At 36.8% G+C, this 12323-nt stretch overlaps 1 protein-coding gene across 1 annotated transcript in view; it reads right to left on the bottom strand.

The window, feature by feature from the left end:
• Window positions 1–11627, bottom strand: part of LOC123540679 (uncharacterized) — a 37387-nt gene extending 25760 nt beyond the window's left edge. Inside the window, exons 1-3 of the mRNA XM_045325900.2 lie at window positions 11493–11627; window positions 7903–8049; window positions 119–134 (exon numbers count right to left, since the gene is read on the bottom strand). Coding sequence (XP_045181835.2) covers window positions 119–134; window positions 7903–8049 — 163 coding nt within the window. The 5' untranslated portion in view covers window positions 11493–11627. The remainder of the gene's footprint in view (window positions 1–118; window positions 135–7902; window positions 8050–11492) is intronic.
• Window positions 11628–12323: the final 696 nt, after the last annotated feature.

The following is a 12323-nucleotide window of genomic DNA, read 5'->3' on the forward strand; positions in this document are numbered from 1 at the left end:
GTACTTGAATTAATATATATCAAAATGACAATTCAAGTGTACCTTGATGATCATAATAATGTTGAAATAATCCATATAAAAGCGAAATAATTGTGCTGTAGAATGAATTTATACTTACGTATGATCTTCTCTGTCTGAAATAAAAAAGGTAAGATAAAGGATCATTCAGTGTTCTCACCGCGACTTGTAACCAGTTTTTATAAATGATAGCACTGTGTATGGTTTCGTTCGAATATAGCATTACATACTTCCATTAGAATCACAGGTGCCCGTCCACTCTTGGTGCCCATATGGGTGCTGCCCCCTCCAAAAAAATAAAAAAAAAAAAAAAAAAATAAAAACACCGTTTTAAGCGTAAAACGAATCCCCCCCCCCCCCCCCCCCCCCTATATAGTACTCTTACATGGAAGAGTATATAGGCCTATAGGGAAAAAAATCAAAAGAAAATAAATATTTTTTTTCGTTTTAGGATTAAAACAGTGGTGTTTAACTTTTTTTGATGGGGCGGAGGGGGGGGGGGGCAGCACCCATATGGGCACCACGACTGGACGGGCACCTGTGATTAGAATATAACATGAAATAGATCCATTCGAATAATTTCCACATGACTCCGTTCAAATAAAGCTCCATGTAGCACATAGCCCCAAGTAGCTCCATTCGAATATATGTCTACGTAGCTCCAGTAAATTATAGCCCCAAGTAGCTCCATTCGAATATTGCTGCACGTGAACCCTATTTATGCGATCATAATTCACGCAGGTTAGCTTTATATAACAGAACCGCGCAGCTCCATCCGAATATAGCTCTTCGTAGCTCCAGTTAATTACAACCCCACGTAGTTCCATTCGAATATAGCTCTACGTAGCTCCAGTTAATTATAGCCCCACGTAGCTCCATTCGACTATAGCTCTACGTAACTCCAGTAAATTATAGCCCCACGTAGCTCCATTCGAATATAGCTCTACGTAGCTTCAGTTAATTATAGCTCCACGTAGCTCCATTCGAATATAGCTCTACGTATCTCCATTTAATTATAGCTCCACGTAGCTCCATTCGAAATTAGCTATACGTAGCCTCAGTTAATTATAGCTCCACGTAGCTCCATTCGAATATTGCTGCACGTGAGCCCTATTTTTAGTATTTATGCGATCATAATTCACGCAGATTAGCTATATATAACAGAACGAATGTCAATCTGAATATGACAATCTTTTCAGAGATTAATTTTACCTTTTCCGCGTTACGTAGTATAGCGGAAAAGTTATGTCTGCAAGTTACGGTTCATTAAACCGCTTCAGTAAGAGGTATTGAAAGGGTAGCCAATGGTTCATTGTTTTGTCTAAAATTTGTCCAATAGAAATCATTTGTATCGGGTATGTGATATGTTGATGTAAAATTGGTCAGGTCTGTACTACACTAATGAAACACAAACAACACTATATGCATGATCAGACGTGAGTGTTATTTATTAAGGCAATGTAAGCAGCCGGATAATTACAATACATCACAAAATGAAACATTTTTTTTTTTGGTCACACAGATAATACCATACGTCTCTTGCCTTCAAAACTAGATGAAGAAACAAAACTAGTGCGTAAAAATCATAGCCCATATCTGATTTAATCCGAAGGCACGCTGTCGCGAACTGACTCGCCCAGGAAAAACACAGAGATCAAAACATTTTTTCTTTTTTTTTTTTTTTTTTTTTTTTTTTTTTTATGAAATTTCTCTGAGAAACCTGTGTCCTTTTGTCAAATGTCAGATCACTGAATGTTGGACCCCATTCATAATGCGTATGTAGACGTATGATATCATAATAATATTATAAATCAGTTAAAGTGAGATTTTACATCATTTGCTCAAATACTGAATTTATAGAATACTAGTAAAACAAAATAATAAATGTCAAGATGACTTCATGTATTAATATTTACTTCGTCATTAGATGACCTTGGAATAAGCAAACATGTCTTTGAAACGTATTTCATATTTGTAAAAATTTACACAATGCATTGAATATGAAAACTGAAACTAAATATAGATCAAAATGTTAAATATCAAGAAGACTTAATATACACATATTTTGACTTCGCCATTTAATAGATGACGTTGGAGTGTACAAAAATGTCTTTTGAAATGTACTTCGTATTTGAAAAGAAAGAAAAAATCACAATACATTGAATATGAAAACTGAAACTTAATATAGATCAAATCAAACAAAGTCATATTTTCTTTGCAAAGTACATAAGCCTTTATTCTACGGAAAATGATGTTTTAAAAAATATGCAAAAATTCTGCCGCCATGTATTTTAATAACTAACATTAGATCTTCCCCCTTAAATTTTTGAAACAAATTTAACTTGTTCGGAGTCGTCTGGTAGAATGACCAGTATCTGATTACACATCTATTTATATGTACATACATGTACGCTTCACTGAAAAACCCCGTGCAAAATCCATACTGACCAATATCAATTATCACCCTTTGTAAAGCGTTCCGCGTTCAGACAAATATTTCACGCTATACTTCGAAACGCGTGAAATAAAAAGTCTGTACTACACTAATAAAACACAAACAACACTATATGCATGACCAGACGTGAGTGTAGAATTCGAAAAGAGCGGGCTGATGTTGTTATAAAAATAACTGTTTAGAAACTGCGAGTCTACTCTCTAAAGAATCAGCGACATATCCGTCCTTACTGTTTTCGCTTTTCCACCTACCGTGTCTTTTCCAACAGCGTTCATTTACACCGGAATTTGCAGCTGCTGAAGCGCCACCTGCACGAAGTGAATGCAAACTTAAATTTAAATCTCCAGCAGCTTTGTTTTCTTTAAGTCTAGAAACTATAGTTTCCCTGGCCCTTGTATAACTCAGAGGTTTGTTTTTATATATGAGACGGCTTTTGCCATGCGACCTGAAACAAGGTCTAAACAAAAACTGTTCACTATCAGAAGTTTGACCAGACACATCTAAATAACGCTGAAGCATTGCAAACGGACATGCTGAGGTAGAACCTTTTGAAAGGACAACTTCGTTACCGAAACGATATTGGTCAGTTTTGCTTTTGCGAATAAATAAACTGAAATGATCTTCATGAAACTTTACATCATTACAATGAAGATTCCTGATTTCGTCGTACCTTAAAAAGGCTGAAAAACCTAAAAGAATCATGCACAAATCTCTGAGAACAAGAACATCTCTCGTATTTACATGTTTGCTACAAAGCTCTATCAACAACTGTGAAGAAACAGGATCCTTTTTATTTACAGTTCTGTGAGAAATACGTTTCGCAGAATCTAATAAATTCTTCACAAATAAATTGTCTGTTGGATCAGTAAGATTTCTCAATGAATGTGCCCACTTAATGCTATATACTGTCGATGAAATAACATTATCTGAAATTTTTTTATCCAAAAGATCTGTCAAATATAGACACACAATAATTGGAGAGGCAGGTATAGACTGACCTCCTTTTGAACTTGCGAAATGTTCCCATTTTTGAAAATAATGAAAGTACTTCTTAACTGTATTGTCACTCTTAGAGTTCACTAAAAATCCGGCCATTTTATGGGTAAGGTCATCAAAAGATCTGTCTGATAATCCAGTCTTCTCGACTTCACTGGCAATGCATTGCTGCAAGCTCAAACCTGAAGGATAAAAACAATTTCTGTTTCACAAGCTATTCAATTCTTACAGCAACAAAGCCAAACAATAATTGTCTGCCGTCAAAAATCCCGTTTCTACCTTTTCCTCTTTTTGTCAACTTTCCAGGCTGAAAATAAACACAGTCTTTAATAAATATAGCTTGACTTCCGCCCGGAAATAATTCTGGCCAGTATGGCGCAGACTTCCACTGAGGAACTACAATTGTACAGTGACATCTGTCGGCTAATATCTTACGAATACACTTCAAAATCAATCTAGGCGGAGGAACAATCCAGTTGTTCTCTTCAGACCAAATTTGCTTAAATGCATCAACGCCCGTTGTGCCAGGACACCAGTACCTAGAATTAAAATTACTGCATTTTGCGTTGTAATGACAAGCGAAACGATCTACAGAGTGTGGTCCCCATTTTTCGTCTAACGCCCTGAATATAGAATCTAAAATGGACCAGTCGTCACTGTCTGAACATCGACTAAGGTAATCTGCCTCAGAGTTATCTGCCCTTGGCAACCACCTAGGAAATAAAGAAATGTTATTTTCTGAACAGAATTCGTTCACTTTTAATGAAACATCTTGCAAATACGGCTTATTACTGCCGATTCGTAAAACTGAGGTTGCATTTTTGTTATCTGTATGTACAATTACTTTTTTATCCTGCAAATTTGTAACATGACTTTTCATCACGCGGTAAACAGACTCTAATTCTCTCCATGTGGAACTCAAAATACTTTCGGAACCTAACCAACTTCCGGTTACTTCGCTATTCTCGCTTTCTTCGATAAAACCACCAAATCCAGCTCCACTGGCGTCAACAAAGACGTTAGCATATTCTACATATCTAGCTTCACTGGCGTCAACAGTGACGTATGCCCGATTAACAGATTTTGTTTCTAAATCATTCATGTTCAGTTTTCTCAAATTATCTTTCCAAAACATTATTTCACATAAGGCGGTAGAACTAACCTGAACTGGGGCGTTCCAGCCTGATCTGGAAGCTACACAAGCATACAGTGACCTTGAACGTAACCTAACCGTATCACCGATAGCACTCTGCATAGAAATGAGCTGGCCTATCAAACAAGCTATTTTTCTCACGGGCACAAGAACTGAACCGTTACCAATTTGGTTAATCAAGTCATCAAGCAACTTTTCAGTACGACAGATTCTACCTTCGGTCACTTTTAGGATACCATCCGACATGTACCATTCATTGCCCAACCAAACCGCATATAAACACGGTAACCAGTGACATTTGTCTTTTGCTAATAAAAACCCGAAATTAAGTAAATCTTGGCTTATGAATTTTGCAGTAGTGAAGGCTGTTTCAAAAGTACTTGCTCCTCCCAAACCATCGTCTAGGAATAATACGATTTTGAACCCAATTTCCCTCCATTTTTTAACACAGATTCTTAAAATTTTTGTAAATATAAATCCGGCAGTAGAAATTCCAAATGGTAAAACTTGAAAAACGTAATAACGTTTCACACCGTTTTCCAGCCAAGCAAATCCGAGATACGTCGTATGCTCGGGGAAAATCATTATATGATGATAAGCCCCCTTTATGTCAAAACTGAATAAATAGTCTCCTTTTGAAAATATGTCTCTGGCTACCGAATGATTTTCAAAACAACATTTATACTTAAACAAATCTAAATTCAAGTGCCTACAGTCCAAAACGAGCCTTTTCTTGCCTGAACGATTGATTGCTACAGTAAGTGGATTTATCACCTTCGGCGGTGCTGATACTTCTCGAATACAGCCTTTTGATAATAAACTTTGAATTTCTTTTGAAACGAATGATGCATTATCACGGGCTGATTTATTATTGTTTAATTCTACAGAACTGGACACCTTCTGGAAAGGTAACTTGTAACCGTTCTGAATTATGTCTAAAATATACTCCCCTGCACCGGCATCTTGCCAGTGTCTGAAAGAAGACTTCAGTCTACCAACAGGAGATTCTGCATTTTTCGTCTGCGCTAACTCAGACTTACAATTTTTGTTTAATATTTTGGTATTTTCAGACAATTTTGAACTTAGCAGAAAATCATTTTCTCTCTCCCCGGAGTTCAAATCTTTACAGCTAAAAGAACTAACAAAAGTACTTATCTGTACATTCTTGTCCGACTGAGACTCAGTCTGCGCCACACGACAATCAACCCTCCAGTGGCCTGGCTTGCCGCACCGGAAACAAGAACCTGGTTTCCTGTTTGCCGACTGCGTCTGTGGTCTTGTTGATATGGACGCTGTACCGCTGGACTGGTTACCGGGGTTTGTGTAGGGAACGTAACGTCTGCTCCTCGTACGTCTCTCCCGCTGAACTTTACGTTCTGCCTGCATTTGGGCTCTGTATATCTTTTTCTCGTCATCGGAATCGTCTGCCAGTGGGTGAGCTTCGTATTCGTGTACTACTTTCCAACCGTGTTCCGATGAATCAGCGAGCTTAATACATTTTTGACGATGCTGAAGAATATCAATACCTTCGGTAATTTTGCTGATGGCATTATCTGCGGCCTCGTTTGAAGAATCTCTGCTCGCCTCTTTTACAAAACCCTCTGCTCTACGCAATTTGTCTATAACTTGCGAATTAACTTTGTACTGTTGTTCATGTCCCTTTTTCTTAAATACGTAATTATCATGAAGATTTTCTTGAATCACTGAAATCTGTGACTGTGATAATTCCTTCTGGTTATCACTAATCCTTTTCTCAAAAGCCTCAAATTTGCTGTTTATCATTGTCTCTAAGCGCGAAAGCATGGCATTTTCCTCCTCCATTTTATCCGGCTACCACGTGTTATCTAACAAATTTAACTTGTTCGGAGTCGTCTGGTAGAATGACCAGTATCTGATTACACATCTATTTATATGTACATACATGTACGCTTCACTGAAAAACCCCGTGCAAAATCCATACTGACCAATATCAATTATCACCCTTTGTAAAGCGTTCCGCGTTCAGACAAATATTTCACGCTATACTTCGAAACGCGTGAAATAAAAATTCTAGCGTGCACCTCAGTAGTACGTTTAATACGGACATTAAGTTTTCAAACGTTAGAAATTTTAAGATTAAAATTTCATCTGTGATTTACATACATGAAAAAAGCTTTAGATTTCAATATGCTCATGTTAGCAATTGTTTAAAAACTGTATAACATTTTTAAATACTGTTGTATTGTATTATTTAGTTGTCCTGTCGGGGCATGTTTCTGGCGTTCATGTTATTCTTATACAGGCATGAACAGAATTTGGTGGGGGCCGGGAGCAGTTTTTGACAGGTCAAATTAATTTTACAATATATGTGTGAAGTCCACACGCACCACTGAGGAAGGCACTGAACTTGTTGTTTTTTTGGACACAGGTTTTCGGAGCTAAATTCTCTGTTTTTTCCTGGACGTCGTGTTTTCCGGTGAGGTGGAAAATTGAGAGAGCCACAATGAGTTATAGTATCATTTGTATAACACTGTATATTTGTATAATGTGTATCGGAATAAACGGCCTCTCGTAGCCAGGGTGCATCGCTACAAGGCGAAATGTATATATTTGTTGAGTTTATTTGTAGTAAAGAGAAGACACAGTAATGGTGTGAAATAACTGTAGTTTACTGTTGAAAAGTGACATTTAACAGTGTACGGAAACCACGGGCTTCCATTAGCACGCTTACTACCTATATTATTCGCAAGTATTTGCAAGCAACATCGTTTTTTACTCTCGCACATAGGATTTCTGCAGATTTGAAATGAAATCGGAGAATATTTCCTAGAACCTCTCAAAAGGCTTTTTATTCATGGTCTACCAGGAGACAGACAATAATGTTTGATGTCATTAAAAATTTTACAACGGTTTATCAAACTAAAACAAGTGCTAAATAGGATGTTTAGAGTTGTGATGCAAGCAAGAGAAGCTAAAGACGCTAGTTTGGACTAAGGTGACTATACGCCACATAAAAAGACTCAAGTGCTGAGTTGACATGGAAACGGACTGGAGACCCAGTAATTAAGCGTTTTGTCTTCTTTACAATCGGGCTGAATAAAAGTTGAAAGACACCAATGTACAACCACTTATAATATTTTACATTAGTTTTTACTTCCAATAGATATATCTGATCATTTGCTATCTACTACACAACGTTTTGACTTTGAAAGAGTTTTAAGTGGGAGAGTAACCCATTTCACTGTCGGAATTTAGTTCATTGTAATAAGACAAAACATGTAGACCGGTATAAACAACTTACGTTAGGGCTTCCGGTGAGAAATTGATTACCATTAACACCGTCTGCACCTCCATCAACGTTATCCGGTACTTGACCTTTACACAGTTGTACACAAAGTAACATGAAGCTGGTAAGCCCCTTAGCAAAACCAAACCTTTTAGCAGCCATCTGAAATTTGATATATTAGACCTATTACAGAATATCGGGGGAAAACCTTCCCCACTTCTCCACAACGTTCCTCTTGCTCAAACCACAAAAAAAAGTATTTTCATTTTAGCTTAACATGTTTATTAACATTGCTCTATTAAACATTAAGATGAAGATTGTGCTGAACTAAAATCATTCATCCGAATAGTAATGAATCGAGCGTCTTGTGGCTCTTTCATGTCGTAACTGGCGTCATAATGTTCATTCACCGGTCCGTGCGGCAACTGTTTGTCGAAGAATAAGAATTGGTCGATTTATTTGGCAGTTAAACAAAGGTAAGCGTTGTATATTTAAAAAACAATAATGTATTTGATAGATAGACAATGTTTGACAACTGACACGAAACATCCATGTTAGAAAAGTCGTTTGATCACGAAGTTAGAAAGGATGTTTTAACACGATGTAAACTATCACAACAGCAGTGTCTTAGTGACATGTCCCCATACTTGACCTCAGTGTTGTTATATTTCCGGTCCTTTGAAATCTAGGAGTCGAATATGTTATTTTAATAAAATTTCGCTTCAACCTGTGCTAAGGAACAAAAGGGATGCACATTTTATACCCCTCTCATGAATAAATTCGGCCATACCGAGTCTGCTACTATTTTGCTCGGTTGTGTTCTTTGCTTCCATGAGATCGTATAGACTTTATGAACAAAGAGGTCATGTGCTTATAACACACCTTTTCATATATGTGCGTTCCATGGCAAGACGTAAATGCACAACGGACCTATAAATCACAAGCAAATTCGATGAATTGGTATTTAATTAAAGAGTGCATATAATAAATGTATGATACTTTGATCCTGACTAAAGAATTTATTTTGAATGGAATGTGCTTACTGTAACAAGCTTAGCTTTTAAAATTAAATGCAGTTAATTGAAATGTGAGCTTGAAGTTTGACTGGAACAAAATATTGTCTTTGAGTGGTTTGGCACCAGGTTTTGCTGTTTAACATGTACATTTGAACTTAAAAGAACAGATGTCCTTAAGAGAACACAATCAAGTAAGATATCTTGAAAATGGCTGGGGGCAAGGTTGGTGCAGATACAACATAACATGTTGAAGGTTTGTACATTTTTTTTTAAAAAAAGGAATGGAAATATGTATATATATAAATATATATTTTCTATATTTTGTTTTGAGGGGGCGGGCTGTGTGAACGGGTGAGGAAACTTCACATGTTGATTATAAATATTGATGGAACTGAAAAAAAAATAAAAAAAATAATGGGGGAAGGAGGGTGGAGGCAGAGGATGCATGATCGGTGGTGGGCATGACTGGGTGGAGGATTGAGGTGGGGGGAATGGTACAACTTGCATGTTGATAAATATTCATGGAAGGTTTGAAAATAATCTAAAATAAGAAAAATAAGAAATGAAAAATATATATCTTTTTTTTGGGGGGGGGGGGGGGGGGGGGGGACCAAGGCAAGGGGGTGACTAGGTGTGGGTACACAACTTCACATGTTTATAATAAATATTCATGGAAAAGAATGAAAGAAATTTAATGAAATTCTACCAAATGGTAAGTTTGTTATGTACAAATATGTGGATTTTTATACAATTAAAGGACAATAACTCTGAAGTTACCAAATAAATCCAAACGAAACTGTGTGTGCACAACCACATTATTGTGATCTAAATTCTGTTTAAGTTTCATAGCTCAAGGTCAACTATATATCAAAAGTTACAATGCAGAAATTGCCATATTTATAGTACCCTATATAGTTAAAACTAGAAACTTTTATGGGCCATAATTCTGGTGTTACTTGGTAAATCTGACTGAAACTTGACGGGTCCCATAACCTCATTGTGGTGGACATGTATATAAAGTTTGTTTGAAAAAGTCTAAAATAAGAAATATTTTTTTTTTATTATTTTATATATTTTTTTTTGGGGCGGGGGAGGGGGGGGATCGGGAGGGGAGGGGTGTGACCAAGGTAAGGGGGTGACCAGGTGTGGGTACACAACTTCACATGTTTATAATAAATGTTCATGGAAAAGAATGAAAGAAATTTAATGAAATTCTACCAAATGGTATGGTTGTTATGTACAAGTATGTGGATTTTTATACATAAAAGGGCAATAACTCTGAAGTTACAGAATAAATCCAAACGAAATTGCGTGTGCACAACCACATTATGGTGATCTAAATTCTGAATAAGTTTCATGGTTCTAGGTCAAATATATCAAAAGTTATGATGCAGAAATTGCCATTTTTATAGTACCCTATATAGTTAACACTAGAAACTTCTAAGGACCATAACTGGTGTTACTTGGGCAATCTGACTGAAACTTGACGGGCCGCATAAACTCATAGTGGTGAACATGTATATGAAGTTTTATTTAAATATTCCCAACCACTTCCTAGATATGGCTCCGGGCGGACGGATGGACGGAAAGACGGACGGAAGGACGGACGGACGGATGGACAACGCCAAAACTATATCCCTCCGACTTTCGTCGGGGGATAATAATTATAACAAAAAGGAATTGAACGCTTATCTGTTTTTAGGATTTTTTATACGTGTTATAGAATAACGTTAATCGCACATTTGTCCGTGGTATAACATCTTCAGAATCCCTCGGACTCCAACAAATCACTTAGGGTTCTGCTGATGTTATAGAATGAAACAGCATGCGTTATCGCAACAGGCGCAGATGTTCAAAAAGGTCCTAAAATGTAACCAGCATCTTTAAGCAAATTCTTAATAACGCAGAAATGACAGTTTTCTCATGTAAAAAGGTAAAATAACTTGTTTTCATCCATTCATAGATACTCCGTCAAGATAAAAATAATATGTCCAAATACTCAATCTGACTAAAGTACATATCCTATTACGCTACGCATAGGATCTGAAAACGACCTATTCATGGCCTCGTTCTGACGATCCTTCCGCTAGCCAATCAGAGCTTGGCTTACAACATTTTGCAAATCTACCTGTAGACTTGATTTTTGATATTTACAATTATTATGTCGTATTGTGTCAGATGGTCGGTTAGCTCAGTCGGTAGGCCACTTGCTTTGTAAGCGAGGGGTCCCGGGTTCGAGCCTTGAAATATCAGCATATTTTTCTTACTCTTTGGCATTCGAACAAGTCGTTTGATTGGTTAAAATAAAAATAGCGATACTGGAAATCCAAAATATACAGAAGACGTATGTGAATGGGTCGTTCTCAGATCTTCGTTTAGAAGATCAAGTAATTTAGTCAGATTGTCCAAATACTAAGCTCCAGTTTTTGTAACCATTGAACCAAGCTAAGCTCTGAATTCCATACTCATCGGTTTTGCAGAACAGCCAAACTTGCGATTTCACTAATCTGTACCTTATTGTAAAAAATCTCGAAATTAGATAAATTAATAACATTTGCAATATGAAACAAGAAAAAGATATATATTTACGTTTCTTGTTTTGTAAGATCCACTGCTTTATGGTAACTTCGTTCAGCTCTAAACCCTGTTTTTTATTTCATTAAGTTATTTAGATGTAATTGAAGCATTCAATCACTCGTAAAATGTCGTGCGTAAGGAAATCACCAGCCGTGTATTTTGTAATTGGATGCAGGGGCAGACTCAGCGTCATCGAACGCAGTAATTCGTGCCGTCAATAATTTTGCAGCTTGGGACCACTGCGTGTAAGTGGTCATGAATTACATCGTTCTCATTGCTGTGAGTTCCAGTTGGCTTTGAGTTTTCGAGAAAAGCTGTTCACAGGTCGTTGATTGGCAGATTTCATGCGTTCCTGCGGGAAAAAAAACTCAGGATTTCAAGCATACCATGATTTGCATCCGCGGACAAAATTTCTACTTTTGTCTACAAATGTACTTTAAAAAATGATTTCATGAAGTTCAACACAACGTACTGTGTTTGATGCCAGAAGTGATGGCCTTACAATCAAGACAAATCCATGACATTGTGTAACTAACACCTGAAAAAGGAGTGTGTCTTAAACAATTTAAAAAGATTTACCGAGAAAAAAAGCAAGAGTAAGATTTATGAAACAAGATGCGGAAAGAACGTATTTTCCAAGAGTTTTCCGCAAGCTGTACATTTTAACAAGCTACTCGTATTCTATGTTTTACAACATTTTGTGACAAAAAAAGCAAATCTAAATCTTTTGAATTATACAAAGGCTAGATATTACGATCCCTTTTCCATTCCTGTATAATCAAAGTCAGATTATAGAGTATCTTATGACTCAATTTCAGCGGCATGATATCATAATGTTTTTAA

The sequence above is a fragment of the Mercenaria mercenaria genome, chromosome 16 (assembly GCF_021730395.1).
Source record: "Mercenaria mercenaria strain notata chromosome 16, MADL_Memer_1, whole genome shotgun sequence".
Taxonomy (NCBI): Eukaryota; Metazoa; Mollusca; class Bivalvia; order Venerida; family Veneridae; genus Mercenaria; species Mercenaria mercenaria.